Below are 20,185 nucleotides of genomic sequence, written 5' to 3'. Positions count from 1 at the left end.
AGCTGGGCTAGACAATCTGTACCCTCTCTTCCTAAAATTATCCGTCGCAACTGTTGCAACCCCTATTACTGGCCTGTTCAACCTCTCTTTCGTATCATCTGAGATTCCTAAAGATTGGAACGCTGCCATCCCCCTCTTCAAAGGAGGAGACACTCTAGACCCAAACTGTTACAGACCTATATCCATTCTGCCCTGCCTTTCTCAAGTTTTCGAAAGCCAAGGTAACAAACAGATCACCAACCATTTCGAATCCCACCGTACCTTCTCCGCTGTGCAATCTGGTTTCCGAGCTGGTCACGGGTGCACCTCAGCCACGCTCAAGGTCCTAAACAATGTCATAACCGCCATCGATAAAAGACAGTACTGTGCAGCCGTCTTCATCGACCTGGCCAAGGCTTTCGACTCTGTCAATCACCACATTCTTTTCGGCAGACTCAATAGCGTTGGTTTCTCAAATGACTGCCTCGCCTGGTTCACCAACTACTTCTCAGATAGAGTTCAGTGTGTCAAATCGGAGGGCTTGTTGTCCGGACCTCTGGCAGTCTCTATGGGGTGCCACAGGGTTCAATTCTAGGGCCGACTCTTTTCTCTGTATATATCAATGATGTCGCTCTTGCTGCGGGTAATTCTCTGATCCAACTCTACGCAGACGACACCATTCTGTGTACTTCTGGCTCTTCCTTGGACACTGTGTTAACAAATTTCCAAACGAGCTTCAATGCCATACAACACTCCTTCCGTGGCCTCCAACTGCTCTTAAATGCTAGTAAAACTAAATGCATGCTCTTCAACCGATCGCTGCCTGCACCCCTCGCCCGACTAGTATCACTACTCTGGACGGTTCTGACTTGTGGACAACTATAAATAACTAGGTGTCTGGTTAGACTGTAAACTCTCCTTACAGACTCACATTAAGCATCTCCAATCCAAAATTAAATCTAGAATCGGCTTCCTATTTCGCAACAAAGCATCCTTCACTCATGCTGCCAAACATACCCTCGTAAAACTGACTATCCTACCGATCCTTGACTTCGGCGATGTCATTTACAAAATAGCCCCCAACACTTTACTCAGCAAATTGGATGTAGTCTATCACAGTGCCATCCGTTTTGTCACTAAAGCCCCATATACTACCCACCACTGCGACCTGTATGCTCTCATTGGCTGGCCCTTGCTACATATCCGTCGCCAAACCCAATGGCTCCAGGTCATCTATAAGTCTTTGCTAGGTAAAGCCCCGCCTTATCACAGCTCACTGGTCACCATAGAAACACCCACCTGTAGCACGCGCTCCAGCAGTTATATTTCACTGGCCATCCCCAAAGCCAACACCTCCTTTGGTCGCCTTTCCTTCCAGTTCTCTGCTGCCAATGACTGGAACAAATTGCAAAAGTCACTGAAGCTTGAGACTTATATCTCCCTCACTAAGTATAAGCATCAGCTGTCAGAGCAGCTTACCGATCACTGCACCTGTACACAGCCCATCTGTAAATAGCCCACCCAACTACCTCATCCCCATATTGTTATTTTTTTGCTCTTTTGCACATTATCATCTGCACGTCTATCACTCCAGTGTTAATGCTAAATTGTAATTATTTCGCCACTACGGCCTATTTATTGCCTTACCTCCCTAGTCTTACTATATTTGCACACACTGTATATAGATTTTTCTATTGTGTTATTGACTGTACATTTGTTTATCCCATGTGTAACTCTGTGTTGTTTTTGTTGCACTAGTTTTGCTTTATCTTGGCCAGGTCGCAGTTGTAAATGAGAATTTGTTCTCAACTGGCCCACCTGGTTAAATAAAAATAAAAATGGCGCAAATCTGACTTTGCCAGAGTTTCCATCAATGTTAAATCCATGTGAGAAAGTGCACATTTCAGGAGATGGGGGGGGGAATTGACACAGCCATAGCCTGTGTATAATAGCACTGGCTGAGGACCCCACGTCTCTATCCCAACATGCCTGTGAATTTGGGATGATGTCATGGTGAATTTAGGATGATGTTACGGTGAATTTGTGGATGATGTCATGGTGAATTTGGGGATGATGTCATGGTGAATTTAGGGATGATGTCATGCTGTGGTGATGAAGGGGAGATTGAACCCTGAATAATGTCCCTGTGCATATGAAAGGAGGTCTGGACAAGGGAACAATGTGCAGTTTGTGCTGCCAAGGCTGGCCACCAGTGTCTGTCTTTAGGAGGGTGGGGGGCATTTCCACAATTTGGGCAAGGGATGTAATGTTGCTTGCTGTGAGACCCTTTTTTTCTACTGTCACTGAGATCAGTTACAGTGATGAGTGTTTGCATTGTAAAACAGACACGGTGGAAAGATAAATATTAACTGTAACAGAGAAGTTATTCTATCTGTATAATTAGTATTCGGGAATAGGTCTAGATTGTGCCTGAATTGATCTGATCAAATACTCTGCCACTGTGCTTACTGCTTACACAATATATCAGCCATTGTCTTGAGGCGAGCTCGGGCTACAATCCGTGCTTTGAGTGGCTGGTGAATGAGGAGCGATCTGTTGAATGCCCCAGCTGGCACACGCTGAATGGCAACAACTATGACATCATCCGCAGGGTCACATGAGCTCGATGTAGTAGGACCAACAGATGTAGCCGGAGCCTGTTCTTCCTTTTCTCCTCTCTTTTCTGAAATGGGATGAATGTGGAGCAGTGTTCCTGTGTGTTTGTGTTCCAACTGTCAGTACTGGGCAATGGGGTAATGTCGGGTGGCCGCCAATTGGTCCAACAGTAGCATTTCAGATGGTTATCTATTCCATGCTTGGCCCAAATCTCACTGAACAGTTACAATGCCATTTTGAAGGAGTTTGTCTAGTTCCCGTTTTTTTCCGGGGACATCCCCAAGGACGCTCTTAGAACGTTCCTAGTCGCCTATAGGTTTTTAATCATCTAGTTCCCGGCTCAATCCGGGGACGTTTTTAGGATGTTTCCAATACATCATTTTTTCCTGTTGAACAGAGTATTGATATGGTTATCAGTGATAAAGATAATGCAAGTCCTTTATACTGTTAAACTTTATGTTTATGCATTGTTTAAAGAAAGTCATTTTGCTACCATATTTGGAATTGGAAGATGTACCCAAATAAATCTAGAAAAATAAATAAATCGACATCCACGTCTTCGGCGCCCGTTCTGCCCGAACAACAGATTTATACCTTGTCAGCTCAGGGATGTGATCCAGCAACCTTCCAGTTACTGTCCCTACGCTCTAACCACTAGGCTACCTGCCGCACCATGTGGCTAAGAACATGTTCAGTTTTAAAGCCAATTTTCTTCAATAATACACATATTCTCATGGTTTTGCCTTGTTCTTACGGTATCTGATTGACTCAAATATTGGAACAAATTCAATGCAATTTTTTACATTTTAGATTAACCCTGATCATTTGTTCTCTAAGACTATCGGATTTAAAATGTAATTGTTCCATTATTTTTTCTACATACTTTAATTTTTTTTATCTGGTATTAGTTGTTTCATTTCAGCTCATGAAAATGGGACCAACACTTTACATGTTGCGTTTATATTTTTGTTCAGTATACATGACAATGGTATATGAGACAACACATTTTAATCTGAACATTGTTTCGTTGAACAGGCCCGTGTTGCACGAGGCATCTGGCAGTTGTTACCCCAATGAGATTACTGGGCTGTAAGACAACATTAACAAAATGTTAGTGCTCACGTCACTGACCTACAGGGGGATGGGAAATACTGTCAACGTAAAAAGGGGTGAGGATGCACCACTGTAGACCCAATCAGTCAATAACCCACTGCTCGCTGCCAACAACATACCAATTCAAATCACAATTTAGATTACATTTTTATGAATATATGATTTGAGCCATGTTAGACATAAATATTGTCAATGTAAAGTAAACCATATTATTATCTGCTGGTAAAGGGTTGCTATGTACTGCAAGTACAATCCACCATACTGTCTTTTTGTTGTCGTGGAATCGTTGTGTACCGTCCAGATGCTCACAAATATAAAACAGGAAAAGCATGGTTATATGAACAAAGGCCAGTCATCCCTCAGACAGCCATGTACTCACAAGTCAAATCCAATAGAAGCACACAGTGGGAGAAATATAATTTCACAGGACATTTTATTCAGAACATTCTTTAGAGAAATAGGCCTGCATTTGTAGAAACCATAGAGCCATTGAGCCGATTACCCCACACAGCAAATAGCATAGAAATGAAAGCAGAGCGAGTTTTCTCAGCTGAATCTTTTAAGTTAAAAGGCTGAAATCACAGAGCTCCAAAAGCATGTAAGTGCATTTTTCATGCGTAAAGCCTTCATGAAGAGTTTAGAAGTGCATAGCAGCTAAACAGGGTATTCTTCATTAAGCTATTTCATTTTATCTACTCACTTTCCAACTCCTTCAAAAAGATGACTCAAAAAGGGTTAATCAATCTCTTTCCAAACCAAACAGACACAGCACTTCAGTGTAGTTTAGCATCCTGAACCGTAGATGAAATGTTGCACACACTTTACAACAGACAACACTAACCCCTACTGTAGGCCGGAGACACAGACCAAAGGTATTACACACAATCAGATAGACTTTCATTGTGTAGATTGACACACATCTGTACATATCAAATGAAACAATGACAGATTACAGTGTTAATGTTGATTCTATGCAGCAGCAGTGTTGTTCATTCTTTGACTGACATTAAATTGTGTTAGGTGACAGAGATAAATCGTCTCTACAGTACATCACGATACGACTGCACCAACCCCAATAGTCAAATACAGAATCTCATTTACTCTCTCACACACTGATAACAGTCCACGCACAGAACAGGCCCTGCAACAAAAACGGTCTAATGCAATGGAACCACAGAGAACCATCCAAAAATACCCTGACCTCTTTTGTTCAGTCCAAAAAAAGATTGCTTAATACAGTAATGTGTTTGAGGTGATCTTTTACAAAAATATACAGTTGCTATGATACAAGTTAAAACTGTTAATAAATCTGATGGCTCTGCATTAAAAATATCACCTCACTAGGCGTCATTCAAAGTTAAATATAGATCTCTCTTGTCATATGGTTTCTATATGATTACTTAAAGTGGTAGTTGAGGTTTAAGGAATTTGGCAAAAAAAGTCGGTGGAGTACTGCTCCCTCCTATGCAGGTCCTTCAGGGGCTAGGGGAAGTGACAAGGGGCTGTTTTCAAACCTGGGCTAGAGGGATAGTAGCCTGGTGCTCCAGTCCGTTTGTGCTTTAGCCAACTCCGCTGTGTTTGCGTTCATTGTCGTGACAACGTTTATGGCTTGACAACAGTAGAAGAGCTAGCTACAGCACACAGATGTAAGATCTTCATTTGATCACCCTGTTGCAGGAGAACTTTCCTGCAATGCAGGAAATGCAAATTGTGTAGTGTATTTGATGTTAAAAAGGATTCTGAAGTTTGTAATTTCCACTTAAAAATGTATCAAATGACCCCCTACAAAAATGTCCATTAATTATAATCCACATTTCCAGGTCCTGCAAGATTAATTTCCTGCTGTAGCAAACTGGCTCAAATTAAGATCCTACATCTGTGCAGTGTGGGACCAAGCTAGGATTTGAGTATATTTCATCTCAAAAGAGGAAACGGCAATAATACATCTCACCATACATGTAGTGGAGATCTTCTTTACCCCTAAGAAAAGAGCTCAGCTGCTGGTCAGGAGTTTCTAAGGCCCGTTCACTTGATCGGCACAAGGTGCTGAGCGCTGCTTGGTCGGGTGCAGCGCAAGATCAGAGTTTAATAGACTTTATCTCGGAGCTCAGCGTGCTGATAAGAGCCTAGCTTGGCTCTTGTTGGCTCGATGCAATACAGTTGTGGCGCATATCAAGTGAACAGACCTTAATGGTGATACAGACCATCACAGGGAGAGGATCACCTAGAATAGGACAACTGGGGAAACACACAGGGTGACATCTTCTGTTTGATGAAACGTCACAGACCAGTCATGTGGTGCATTTATCATTTCAATGTGTGACAAGACCATGATTTCAATATACTGCAATAAAGTTGCAAACTGAAAATGCATTTCGAAACGGCTTTGTTTGTGTTTGCCGAAGCCGAACTTGATGAAATTTTGTTTAAATTACATTGCAACACAATATACATATAATAAACACATTTTCCAACACATTTTGACATGTACATTTCCCAGCAGGAAAAATAAATGTATTACTCACAATACTTGAAGTGAGATGTCTCTCAAACCATCTCCTTTTACAATGTCCATGAGTTGGTGGACATGCTGCAATTCTAGCTATAGTAAACGGTATGTATGTAGCAATGTACATGATGCAATATGCGAGCCCACCCGTCAAATTTAAATGTTTCAGTTATATTTGGCGAGATCTCCACAATGGTGCACACTGAGGGCTGTTCAGTGGATAGAAGATGTCACCCATTATAAACTGTTTACACCAGCAACATCAAAGCTTCACTTCAGAACAAGTGGCTTTCTATCGGACACAGTAACAAAAACATCCATACATGACAGTCATGATAAGGATGTTGTACTGTACTAGGTGGTAGTTCTATGATCATACTGAGTTCTCCTACAACGGCTGGTTCACAGACAGCTGTGGGAGAGAGACTGGGGTCGTGTTCATTACGGCAGGCCACGGAAAACATTTTAAAACGTTTTTTAATGGAAATAGAAAATGCTCGTATGTTAATGGACAAGTCCAGGAAGTCTCTCCCATTTTCAGTCCCTTTCCTCAGTTTTTGTGCCTAATGAACACGACCAGGGTAGAGAAACACTAAGAAGTAGCAGCCCGATCCACTATTCACCAGACATAAGTTACAAGCCTTGGTCTAAGACTAGGTCACTAGGATGCCCCACTGGGGGTTCACCACATGGAACTGGCTGAAGAGTTTTTGAAGGGCTTCCTGGAAGCATCCTTCCAGCCCCCTAGAAGTTCTACCTTACTTCCTTCTAGCCTCTTAGAAGACCTAGGCTCCTTCTCTGGTTCTCTGAGCCCCCACCTAGGGCTCTGACGCGTGAGGGGCTCCCACCTCTAGTGGCATCCCAGAATGGGGGAGGCTCCCCGTGCTGCCCCTCCACATCTCCACCGTCTCCTGGGTGTCAAAGAACTCGTCAGGCCCCTCTGGGGACTGGGGCGTCTGTGCGCTGGATCCTGCCTCACTGCCGCTCTCTCTGAGCTCCAGGAGCACCGGGAGAGAACCGGGGAGGTATTCGTCCATACGGCCCAGAGAGAGGTCTGCCAGTGGGGAAGACGGGCTCAATGGGCTGAGGTCTGGAACTTCACCGCAAGTGGCCTCAGTTGAAGCAGGGGACTCGCCTGGCTCCTCCTGCCTTGTTTCAGAGTTCCCACTCAGGGGCAGGTGGCTGGCTGGGGCCTCAGGATTGTCTTCTGGGGGTGTCTGGCAGGGGGTGGTCGGGTCCTCCGTGGGGCTGGTGGGATTGGAGAGTTTGGGGGTTTGGGGGCCAGCAGTAGGGGCCTGCTGGCCTGTGTTGTGATGGCAGGAGTGGATCTCCTCGATCTCCTGGGGGGTGAAGGGCGTCTTGTCGCTGAAGCTAAAATGGGGGGAGGCGTCTGCCGTGGTGGGGGAGGAGGGGCCAGCGCTGGACACTGTACTGGACGGACCGCTGCTGTCTGCAGAGACAGAGACCAAACAAATGATCAATGAATCAATGTACCAAGCAATCAGTCATCTATCAATTCAATTATGTTTAACTAAGGTAAATGTTAATCATATTGAAATTGTGGCTAATAGGTTACAATTGAGTGCAGGGAAAGACATGACCAAAGAGGAAAGAACTGTGAGCTAGTTAGCACATAAAAAAGCCAAACCTACCCACCGCTAAGGAAAATGGTACCTGGGGATTTCACTTAGAACAAAACCACCATTAAAACACAGAACATTTCTGTCCTTGAGCACACCTCTGAAAAATCAGGAAATAGGTGGTTTACAGAAGATGATAGAAGACAGCGGTGGGAGAGGGTTGGAAACCCAGTTAGTCAACACAGGCTGTGGTGGGCCACTGTAGTAGTAAATCACTTTAAATAGCCCTAAGACAGTGGAGCCTAGGGATACTGTGGGAGGCAATTACATGTAAGCCTTAAAATGAGAAATTTCAACTCCAACTTCTAACAAACACTTTTTGGAATGTACATGTACACACACACACACACACACACACACACACACACACACACACACACACACACATTGTCATTTGATGCTAGATACCAACACAAACCAACACTCTCGAATACTCCCCAATGCAACTCCTTCTCCTGCTCTAAAAACAACTTAACCGGTCAAACTAAAAGGTAAATGAATTACATGAAAGAGAATGAACACTCACACCAGGGAGGTCTGTCAGAGCGCTGTCGGGGGGATACGGAGGAGGAGAGGACTCTCTGAGGCATGTAGGAGTCCACCGACGGCTGGTTCTGAGAGTCAAACATGGCCGACAGAGCTGTGAGGAGAGAGGAGAGCGGTTCACACAGGGCTGTGAGGAGAGCGGTTCACACAGGGCTGTGAGGAGAGCGGTTCACACAGGGCTGTGAGGAGAGCGGTTCACACAGGGCTGTGAGGAGAGCGGTTCACACAGGGCTGTGAGGAGAGCGGTTCACACAGGGCTGTGAGGAGAGCGGTTCACACAGGGCTGTGAGGAGAGCGGTTCACACAGGGCTGTGATCCAGTGTGCGTTTCATTAGCCAGTGATACCTTATATCTGTCACGTCAAGACGTTTCTATGTGGTTTTCCTGTGTGTGTGTGTGTGTGTGTGTGTGTGTGTGTGTAACAGTCCATTACCTCTTGTGGTCCTGGAGTGGGCATCTCCACCAGTCTCACACACGGCGGTGATGAACTCATCCACCTGCTTGAGGGACAGCGAGTTGTGCAACGTCTCCAGTGGGTAGATGGAGGGCACCATGGAGCAGCCTTCAAAGCCTGCAGTCAGAGAGGGGAAAGACCCAGGCCCGCAGCCCCACCACCCTTCAGTCAGACTGGGGTAGGAGAGGTGGTTAGAGGGGTCTCTGGAGCAGGCAGGCCCACTACTACAGCCAACACCACCTCCCCAGTCCCCAAGGCCAGTCACTCACCCTACTGCAGTCATCACCGGCAGTCCTAGTTCTGGATGTGGAGTGCTTTGTTCCAGCCCTGCACTACCATCAGCTGATCACAAAGTTTCATTTGTTTGTTAGTGCTGGGCTGGAACCAAAGCCTGCACCCTGGATAGCTCTCTGGAACTAGAGGTGGAAGATGAACACTGCCCTAATGTTACAGTGTATTTCTGTTATGGTGCATTTCTGCCAAGGTTGGTTTCCAAACAAACAATACTGGAGGCAGACACAGGACATGCCTGATTCATGTAACCACATACAGTATGAGTCAAAGGTTTAGACACCTTCTCATTCCAGGGTTTCTATTTTTTACATTGAAGAATAATAGTGAAGACATCAAAACTATGAAATAACACATATGGAATCATGTAGCAACCAAAATAAAGTGTTAAAACAAATCAAAATATTTGAAATTCTTCAAAGTAGCCAAACCCCTTTGCCTTGATGACAGCTTTGCACACTCTTGGCATTCTCTCAACCAGCTTCATGAGGTAGTCACCTGGAATGCATTTCAATTAACAGGTGTGCCTTGTTAAAAGTTAATTTGTGGAATTTCTTTCCTTCTTAATGCATTTGAGCCAATCAATTGTGTTGTGACAAGGTAGGAGTGGTATACAGAAGATAGCCCTATTTGGTAAAAGACCAAGTCCACATTACGGCAAGAACAGCTCAAATAAGCAAAGAGAAACGACAGTCCATCATTACTTTAAGACATGAAGGTCAGTCAATGCGGAAAATGTCAAGAACTTTGAACGTTTCTTTGAAAGTGCTGTCGCAAAAAACCATCAAGCGCTATGATGAAACTGGCTCTCATGAAGACCGCCACAGGAAAGGAAGACCCAGAGTTACCTCTGCTGCAGAGGATAAGTTCATTAGAGTTACCAGCCTCAGAAATTGCAGCCCAAATAAATGCTTCACAGAGTTCAAGTAACAGACACATCTCAACATCAACTGTTCAGAGGAGACTGCGTGAATCAGGCCTTCTTGGTAGAATTGCTGTAAAGAAACCACTACTAAAGGGCACCAATAAGAAGAAGAGACTTGCTTGGGCCAAGAAACACGAGCAATGGACATTAGACCGGTGGAAATCTGTCCTTTGGTCTGATGAGTCCAAATTTGAGATTTTTGGTTCCAACTGCCGTGTCTTTGTGAGGTGCAGAGTAGGTGAACAGATGATCTCGGCATGTGTGGTTCCCACTGTGAAGCATGGAGGAGGTGTGATGGTGCAAAACTTGTAACACTGTCTGTGATTTATTTAGAATTCAAGGCACACTTAACCAGCATGGCTACCACAGCATTCTGCAGCGACACATCTGGCCATCCCATCTGGTTTGCGCTTAGTGGGACTATCATTTGTTTTTCAACAGGACAATGACCCAAAACACACCTCTGGGCTGTGAAAGGGCTATTTAACCAAGAGAGAGAGTGATGGAGTGCTGCATCAGATGACCTGGCCTCCACAACCACAACTCGAAACAATTAAGATGGTTTGGGATGAGCTGGACCGCAGAATAAAGAAAAAACCTTGAATGAGTAGGTGTCCAAACTTTTGACTGGTACTGTACAAGACAAATCTCACACAAAACGACTGTACAACACAAAAAGCATCCCTTACCCCAGGACACTAACAGGAGAATAAAGAAAAAGAAGCACTGTGTTATGCGATCGCACGGCACTACGTGAGTATTAATCATGGCTCAGCTATATAGGTGGGTTTCCTACCCAAGGCTCTGATGAAGGCGCCCAAACCCGACGTACGTCCCGTAAATAAATACTCAGATCAATGCAGACACAGAGCGCTCCTTTTTATATATTGTTACAAATAGTCACCTGTTGACATGTCCTGGGGTAAGAAATGCTTTTTGGGATTTTCCAGTCCCTTAGTCGAGCACTCAATTCCCTTGTTTGTTCAGGCTGGGTTGAAGCGAGTTTGGGTACGCTTTCTGTCTACTGTACAACACATTTTTATCCATTTTAGTGGACAAACGACTCCATCCATATCCAGGAAGCAAGACAGACATGCACGCTGTCTTTCACACTACTGCGCCGACCCGAACTGTACTGGTTTGGATATTTTCTTCACTGTCTTTTTCTGCCACTATGGTGGATGTGTAACCAGGGCTGTACAGTTCAGCATGACTCAGTAGTGTGAAACAGGTCTTATTGACAGTCAGTAAAGCACCATAACACTTCAGATCACACAACCCAAGGGGTCTACAAAGAAAAAAATCTGTCCAGTCGATAGACCATCCATTCACTGTAATCCGTGTACATTTCACATCAATTGTGAAAAACAGTTTACGACGAAGTTCACTCTATTGGATAGAAAAGCATTAAACAAAGTCTACACCAACCAGACAGGGATGCTATTGCTATGCTAAATTGAAATGCCACATGGTTTGAGTATGTTGTATCAGGAACATCCTAGTGGGCAAAACTGGTTGAACTAATGTCATTATAACCAGAAACTAGTTGATATTACGTAATTATAATGTCATTTCAACCAGAAAACAATGATTTCTCTGGTTTTCTAGTAATACCTAGGTAGTTGTTTAATCTCAGACAAGTGATCTAGTCACAGGCTGCGCAGTTTTATACAACACAATGTGTTTCATTTCAGACAAACAGCATCTGACAACATCCATCCACTAGCTAAGCTACATTCCAAACTGCAGCCAGTTCCTGGTTCAAAAGATCTACGTTGGCAACAGTCACTCAAATTAAGACCATTAGTACTAAAAACAAGCAAGATCAAATAAGAAGTGAACTGCAGGGAGGAAATAAGATTCAGTTAAGATAACTAATGCAAGACACCTGAAAAAGCCAAACCACACCAATGGCAAGCGGCTCTCCCAAAAGTCGCAGGCAAGCATGCGTCAAACAAACCACCGAAGGCAAAGCGGCGAAAGTCAACTGCGGCGGCAGTAACTAGCAGCACACCAGTACCAAACCAAACCTCAAATCTGCAAGCAGTACAGCAGAGGGTTTAAAGGGCATAGGAGGGCAGGGGGTTGAAGAGGGGCTGGGGGGCTGACCGTAGAAGTACTCTAGGGGGTCCTGGCCAGAGATGAGCCAGTTACGGAAGAGGCGGAGGTGGTAGGAGCACTGGTTGAGGTGGTGGGCCAGCGCCCCGTCCAGAGAGAGAGGGCAGCACAGGCTGGCATCAGTGGAGAAGCGCCTCAACAGCTGGGCCACGTGATGCTCCTCCAAGGGCTCTGGGGAAGGAGGAACAGGAGGAGAGAGGATAGGACGGATGGAGCAGGGGAGGAGGAGATGGAAGGAGGAGGGGAGGCAGAGGATGACCATAAAGGATGAGGGAAGAAGATGGGGAGGATGGAGGAGAGCCAGAGGTGGGAGGAGAGCAGGGAGAGGTGGATAGATGAGGTGGGAGGCAGAGGAGGATGCAAGAGGAATAGGAGGATAGAGAGTAGAGGGGGAAGAGAGGAAAGAAGGACAGTAAGGGGGGGGAGTGAAATGAGGAGGGAGTGGATGAATGACACAGCAGAGGTAATGGGAGGAAGGACAAAGAAGAGGTATCACCCATTGTGTGGACAGAGAGGGGGAGACTGGCAGGAGGGGGAGAGGTATCACCCATTGTGTGGACAGAGAGGGGGAGACTGGCAGGAGGGGGAGAGGTATTACCCATTGTGTGGACAGAGAGGGGGAGACTGGCAGGAGGGGGAGAGGTATTACCCATTGTGTGGACAGAGAGGGGGAGACTGGCAGGAGGGGGAGAGGTATTACCCATTGTGTGGACAGAGAGGGGGAGACTGGCAGGAGGGGGAGAGGTATTACCCATTGTGTGGACAGAGAGGGGGAGACTGGCAGGAGGGGGAGAGGTATCACCCATTGTGTGGACAGAGAGGGGGAGACTGGCAGGAGGGGGAGAGGTATTACCCATTGTGTGGACAGAGAGGGGGAGACTGGCAGGAGGGGGAGAGGTATCACCCATTGTGTGGACAGAGAGGGGGAGACTGGCAGGAGGGGGAGAGGTATTACCCATTGTGTGGACAGAGAGGGGGAGACTGGCAGGAGGGGGAGAGGTATCACCCATTGTGTGGACAGAGAGGGGGAGACTGGCAGGAGGGGGAGAGGTATTACCCATTGTGTGGACAGAGAGGGGGAGACTGGCAGGAGGGGGAGAGGTATCACCCATTGTGTGGACAGAGAGGGGGAGACTGGCAGGAGGGGGAGAGGTATTACCCATTGTGTGGACAGAGAGGGGGAGACTGGCAGGAGGGGGAGAGGTATCACCCATTGTGTGGACAGAGAGGGGGAGACTGGCAGGAGGGAGGGAGGAGAGGTATCACCCATTGTGTGGACAGAGAGGGGGAGACTGGCAGGAGGGGGAGAGGTATCACCCATTGTGTGGACAGAGAGGGGGAGACTGGCAGGAGGGGGAGAGGTATCACCCATTGTGTGGACAGAGAGGGGGAGACTGGCAGGAGGGGGAGAGGTATCACCCATTGTGTGGACAGAGAGGGGGAGACTGGCAGGAGGGGGAGAGGTATCACCCATTGTGTGGACAGAGAGGGGGTGACTGGGAGGAGGGAGGGAGGAGAGGTATCACCCATTGTATGGACAGAGATGGGGTGACTTGGAGGTACAGTAAGTTACTGCCATTTCTAACAGCCAACCTTCTCCTGTCAACCATCCCATTCCTCCATGCTCTGGACCAGCTACCATATATGGCAAAAATCTTCAAGCAACATTCAGCAGACCCCATCCAACCCAATCATCCCACAGGTTTCTACAAACACCTCAGCAAAATCTGCTCCATCCAACTGTCCCCAGCAGTGACAGAGAAACGCCTCAAACTCCAAAAGACAGAATAGCTTATCACATGGCTCCACTGCAATCTCATCTTGGTTACGGAAAAAGCTCTGGGATACAATCCATAGGTTTAGAAGACAGAAATACATATCCAATGAAAATCCACAGAGGAAATGTCAACATTGCATTTAATGCATTTGATTTTTTAACAGCATTGACTAGTTTCAAGTTGAGAGACCACATAGGAGCATTTGTGATAGAACTGAAGATGTTGAAAACGCTGACAAGTGGAGCTACACATGCTTAAATATGTCAAATATGTTTGTGTCATTGTGAATACATTCAAATCCTAGAGAGAAAAGAACACTCAATCCGGTGTCCAATAAAAATACACTACGCGAAAGCGGTCCAGCGTGCATAGCGTTTTTGCCGTGCCACTACAATCAATCCTGTTTGACAGGTGGCGTAAAGCTGCAGTTGGATGTAAACCTGAGCCTCATTCGTTACTGTACCTGAGACAGGCCACCACAGAGGGCGAACAGCTACAGCAGACGTATCATCCTGTGTCCCTATTCAAAAGTCAATATATACACACACAGTTGTGAATTGACATCCTTCAAGTTGCTTAAAATGAAATGACATAAAAATAAAAATAAATCACATAAAAGCAATTAGGTGTTGTGTTCATGTACTGAAATGACATTTTAGGGGCCTCATATATAAACGTTACCTATGCACAAAATATACCCCGAAATATGCGTGAGCCAGTTCTCCCCGCAAACTTTAGGCCATGCATACACAGATTTTCTAGTGGTTAAAGTATTGAATAGCAAGCAGACAAGTATTTTGTGCAAATACAGGATAGGATGACACTCTTATCCAAAAAAACGACTAAAAAACAGGAAAATATAACAAGAGGCAGCCATTTTCCATTAGTGAGAAGAGCGAAAATCGGACATTGGAATGTATTTTTCTTTTATTTTCATAACCATTGCAGAATATATTCCTCACCTTTTCTGGCCATATGGGTTCATATTCCCGAAGTAGCCATACAACAAATGACCATCTCTCATTTAACTGGACTGAGTATCCTAGTAGGCATAAACAGACAAGCTATGTACAGTATTTCAACTTTTGCTTCATGAGATCACATAGGCAGCGCAGTTCATAATACAGAGTCCAAATTAACAGGTGGTCTTCTCCAGAACCTGCTATTCTCCAGAAGTGGCTCTGTCCTCCAGCAGCGATGGCTCCAACGGTGGCAGTTACCCAAGTACACCTGTCCCTGTCCCTAACCAACATCCCTACAGTCAGAATACTGAACCCCACAGGCAGCGGCCAAGTACACCTGTCCCTAACCAACATCCCTACAGTCAGAATACTGAACCTCACAGGCAGTGGCCAAGTACACCTTCCCCTGTCCCTAACCAACATCCCTACAGTCAGAATACTGGACCTCACAGGCAGTGGCCAAGTACACCTGTCCCTGTCCCTAACCAACATCCCTACAGTCAGAATACTGGACCTCACAGGCAGTGGCCAAGTACACCTGTCCCTAACCAACATCCCTACAGTCAGAATACTGGACCTCACAGGCAGTGGCCAAGTACACCTGTCCCTGTCCCTAACCAACATCCCTTCAGTCAGAATACTGGACCTCACAGGCAGTGGCCAAGTACACCTGTCCCTAACCAACATCCCTACAGTCAGAATACTGAACCCCACAGGCAGTGGCCAAGTACACCTGTCCCTAACCAACATCCCTACAGTCAGAATACTGGACCCCACAGGCAGTGGCTAAGAACACCTGTCCCGGTCCCTAACCAACATCCCTACAGTCAGAATACTGGACCCCACAGGCAGTGGCCAAGTACACCTGTCCCTAACCAACATCCCTACAGTCAGAATACTGAACCCCACAGGCAGTGGCCAAGTACACCTGTCCCTAACCAACATCCCTACAGTCAGAATACTGAACCTCACAGGCAGTGGCCAAGTACACCTGTCCCTAACCAACATCCCTACAGTCAGAATACTGGACCTCACAGGCAGTGGCCAAGTACACCTGTCCCTAACCAACATCCCTACAGTCAGAATACTGGACCTCACAGGCAGTGGCCAAGTACACCTGTCCCTAACCAACATCCCTACAGTCAGAATACTGGACCCCACAGGCAGTGGCCAAGTGCACCTGTCCCTGTCCCTAACCAACATCCCTACAGTCAGAATACTGGACCTCACAGGCAGTGGCCAAGTACACCTGTCCCTGTCCCTAACCAACATCACTACAGTCAGAATACTAGACCTCACAGGCAGTGGCCAAGTACACCTGTCCCTAACCAACATCCCTACAGTCAGAATACTGAACCCCACAGGCAGTGGCCAAGGACACCTGTCCCTAACCAACATCCCTACAGTCAGAATACTGGACCCCACAGGCAGTGGCCAAGTACACCTGACCCTGTCCCTAACCAACATCCCTACAGTCAGAATACTGGACCCCACAGGCAGTGGCCAAATACACCTGTCCCTGACCCTAACCAACATCCCTACAGTCAGAATACTGAACCTCACAGGCAGTGGCCAAGTACACCTGTCCCTAACCAACATCCCTACAGTCAGAATACTGAACCCCACAGGCAGTGGCCAAGTACACCTGTCCCTAACCAACATCCCTACAGTCAGAATACTGGACCTCACAGGCAGTGGCCAAGTACACCTGTCCCTGTCCCTAACCAACATCCCTACAGTCAGAATACTGGACCCCACAGGCAGTGGCCAAGTACACCCGTCCCTGTCCCTGTCCCTACCCAACATCCCTACAGTCAGAATACTGGACCTCACAGGCAGTGGCCAAGTACACCTGTCCCTAACCAACATCCCTACAGTCAGAATACTGAACCCCACAGGCAGTGGCCAAGTACACCTGTCCCTAACCAACATCCCTACAGTCAGAATACTGGACCCCACAGGCAGTGGCCAAGTACACCTGTCCCTAACCAACATCCCTACAGTCTGAATACTGGACCCCACAGGCAGTGGCCAAGTACACCTGTCCCTGTCCCTAACCAACATCCCTACAGTCAGAATACTGGACCCCACAGGCAGTGGCCAAGTACACCTGTCCCTAACCAACATCCCTACAGTCAGAATACTGAACCCCACAGGCAGTGGCCAAGTACACCTGACCCTAACCAACATCCCTACAGTCAGAATACTGGACCTCACAGGCAGTGGCCAAGTACACCTGTCCCTGTCCCTAACCAACATCCCTACAGTCAGAATACTGGACCCCACAGGCAGTGGCCAAGTACACCCGTCCCTGTCCCTGTCCCTACCCAACATCCCTACAGTCAGAATACTGGACCTCACAGGCAGTGGCCAAGTACACCCGTCCCTGTCCCTGTCCCTACCCAACATCCCTACAGTCAGAATACTGGACCTCACAGGCAGTGGCCAAGTACACCTGTCCCTGTCCCTAACCAACATCACTACAGTCAGAATACTGGACCCCACAGGCAGTGGCCAAGTACACCTGACCCTGTCCCTAACCAACATCCCTACAGTCAGAATACTGGACCCCACAGGCAGTGGCCAAGTACACCTGTCCCTAACCAACATCCCTACAGTCAGAATACTGGACCCCACAGGCAGTGGCCAAGTACACCTGTCCCTAACCAACATCCCTACAGTCAGAATACTGGACCTCACAGGCAGTGGCCAAGGACACCTGTCCCTAAACGACATCCCTACAGTCAGAATACTGGACCCCACAGGCAGTGGCCAAGTACACCTGTCCCTGTCCCTAACCAACATCCCTACAGTCAGAATACTGAACCCCACAGGCAGTGGCCAAGTACACCTGACCCTAACCAACATCCCTACAGTCAGAATACTGAACCCCACAGGCAGTGGCCAAGTACACCTGTCCCTGTCCCTAACCAACATCCCTACAGTCAGAATACTGGACCCCACAGGCAGTGGCCAAGGACACCTGTCCCTAAACGACATCCCTACAGTCAGAATACTGGACCTCACAGGCAGTGGCCAAGCACACCTGTCCCTGTCCCTAACCAACATCCCTACAGTCAGAATACTGGACCTCACAGGCAGTGGCCAAGTACACCTGTCCCTGTCCCTAACCATCATCCCTACAGTCAGAATACTGAACCCCACAGGCAGTGGCCAAGTACACCTGTCCCTAACCAACATCCCTACAGTCAGAATACTGGACCTCACAGGCAGTGGCCAAGTACACCTGTCCCTAACCAACATCCCTACAGTCAGAATACTGGACCTCACAGGCAGTGGCCAAGTACACCTGTCCCTGTCCAACATCCCTACAGTCAGAATACTGGACCTCACAGGCAGTGGCCAAGTACACCTGACCCTGTCCCTAACCAACATCCCTACAGTCAGAATACTAGACCTCACAGGCAGTGGCCAAGTATACCTGTCCCTGACCCTAACCAACATCCCTACAGTCAGAATACTGGACCCCACAGGCAGTGGCCAAGTACACCTGTCCCTGTCCCTAACCAAGTACACCTTGTACTTGGCCACTGTGCTCAGAGCAGATAATCTACTCTTTTCATGTGTCAATCTAATTATCATTTTCTCCAGGTATTTAGTGATTGGACATGGAGTTCCTCCTGACTGCAACAAAGGCAAGACTGTAAATAAAAGCCTTAATTCCAGGTGTGCTATATTAGGGTTGGAGTGAAAACCTACAGCAGGCTTGGAGAGCCCTGCAGTATACACTACATAGGCCCTCAAATATACAGTTGATACACAGCAGTCTGTTTTATGTTGTAGTTGCCTGTGTGGCTTAGTTGGTAGAGCATGGTGCTTGGATTGTGGGTTTGATTCTTTCTGGGGACACACACATGTATGCACACTTTGGATAAAGGAGCTTCCAATATTTCTCTCGAAAACCAGTTCTTCCTTGACAGTGTTGCAAAGAAAATGTCTAAACCCCTCCAATATAATGATCAAGTTTAAACTTTCACTACATAGTTTGTAGGCCCCAACCAGGAGTAAAATATTTTCATAAAACGGAAGAGTAATTTGAATTCTGTTTTTCTGTTTAAAAACATTTTACTCCTGTTTGGTGCCCACTACCCAGTGAATATAACCAGTGTCTCAAATAAAATGTTCAGAATCCCAAGGTACTGAAAAGGGTCCTGGAAAACAATGAGCTAGGTATTTCACAATCACAATCAAACAAACACATTGGTCATATGCAGATTCATCCATACTATGACAACCATACGTGGTACAATTCTTTTTTTAAAAATTTTAAACACGTTAATCCTTTCCCCGTTTAGCAGTAACCGCCCATCGTTCTGTCCCAGTCAATTTAAACTGCAAAACAGTTTATTCAGTTATCCAGTCACCTATTCAAAAGTGTAGGCTATAAGTTGTAGCTTAGGTTGCCAATGCAGAATATTACATGAGAATAGAGGGGACTGAAGTCACAAGAAACAGGGGAAGGGTTAGGAGTTGGTGAGGGTTTTTGGTTGGTGTTTTCAAGAGATGGTTTCAATACACATCTTCAACATAAATAATAGATGTGTATGTTCACACACATCCAAGATCATATAAACACACACACACTCTATCCACTGACAAAGATTGAATCATTAGGTGAGGGTGAAAATGTAACAAAGAATGTGGGGTAGTGATAAAGTGAATGGGTAGACAGAAGAAAAACTGAAAACCCCAGAGGGTTGGGAAACATGGTAGTAACGGCCACGTGAAGTAGAACCGAAATGTACAAATAAAGAGAGATTTCCAAAGACATGCAAGACAAACGGAGGTGGAGAAGTGGAAATATACCGGAAAGAAGCAGACGTACCATTAGTCGGATGCTTTGCAAACGACACAGAAAATCTCTTTACTGCCGGCATAGACAACAACTCTGAGGAAATAGAAAAAGGTCACTAGTGTTACCATCGGTCACAGAGCACCTGCAAAGGGTTTGTGTGTGTGTACACTGGATGTCTTGGTGGGAGGGGTGTTAACTCTTCTTGAAAATAGTTTTTCTGGCGTTAGGTACAGTGTCAACGGTGGGAATCATTTAGGGGCCATAGCAGAAAAGTACACAAGTTACTAATAAATAAAGGTAAATAAAATAAAACTCCATGTGAAGTGTTTGTGGTTCTAAGAGGAGTTAAGATAAAAAAGGGACATAAGAGGGACAGACAGGCAGGATCTTTTGGAGGAACACGCTAGATGGTCTATAATTGACGAGGTACAAGGTGTT

General features: G+C 46.4%; 1 protein-coding gene across 6 annotated transcripts in view; it reads right to left on the bottom strand.

Moving 5' to 3' along the window:
* Positions 1–4,124: 4,124 nt before the first annotated feature.
* Positions 4,125–20,185, bottom strand: part of LOC106587746 (inositol hexakisphosphate and diphosphoinositol-pentakisphosphate kinase 2) — a 52,131-nt gene continuing 36,070 nt past the window's right edge. For 2 of the 6 annotated variants that reach the window (XM_082969653.1, XM_082969654.1), the window contains exons 27-32: positions 19,778–19,840; positions 14,433–14,489; positions 12,183–12,362; positions 8,837–8,974; positions 8,384–8,497; positions 4,125–7,667 (exon numbers count right to left, since the gene is read on the bottom strand). In XM_082969653.1, coding sequence (XP_082825779.1) covers positions 7,036–7,667; positions 8,384–8,497; positions 8,837–8,974; positions 12,183–12,362; positions 14,433–14,489; positions 19,778–19,840 — 1,184 coding nt within the window. In that variant the 3' untranslated portion in view covers positions 4,125–7,035. The remainder of the gene's footprint in view (positions 7,668–8,383; positions 8,498–8,836; positions 8,975–12,182; positions 12,363–14,432; positions 14,490–19,777; positions 19,841–20,185) is intronic. The other 4 variants (XM_082969655.1, XM_045709005.2, XM_082969656.1 and 1 more) reach the window with 4 other exon arrangements.

This window comes from Salmo salar, chromosome 26 (assembly GCF_965601325.2).
Source record: "Salmo salar chromosome 26, fSalSal1, whole genome shotgun sequence".
Classification (NCBI taxonomy): domain Eukaryota; kingdom Metazoa; phylum Chordata; class Actinopteri; order Salmoniformes; family Salmonidae; genus Salmo; species Salmo salar.
Note: the sequence above shows the minus strand (reverse complement) of the source record. Positions and strands in the feature narration are given on the sequence as shown.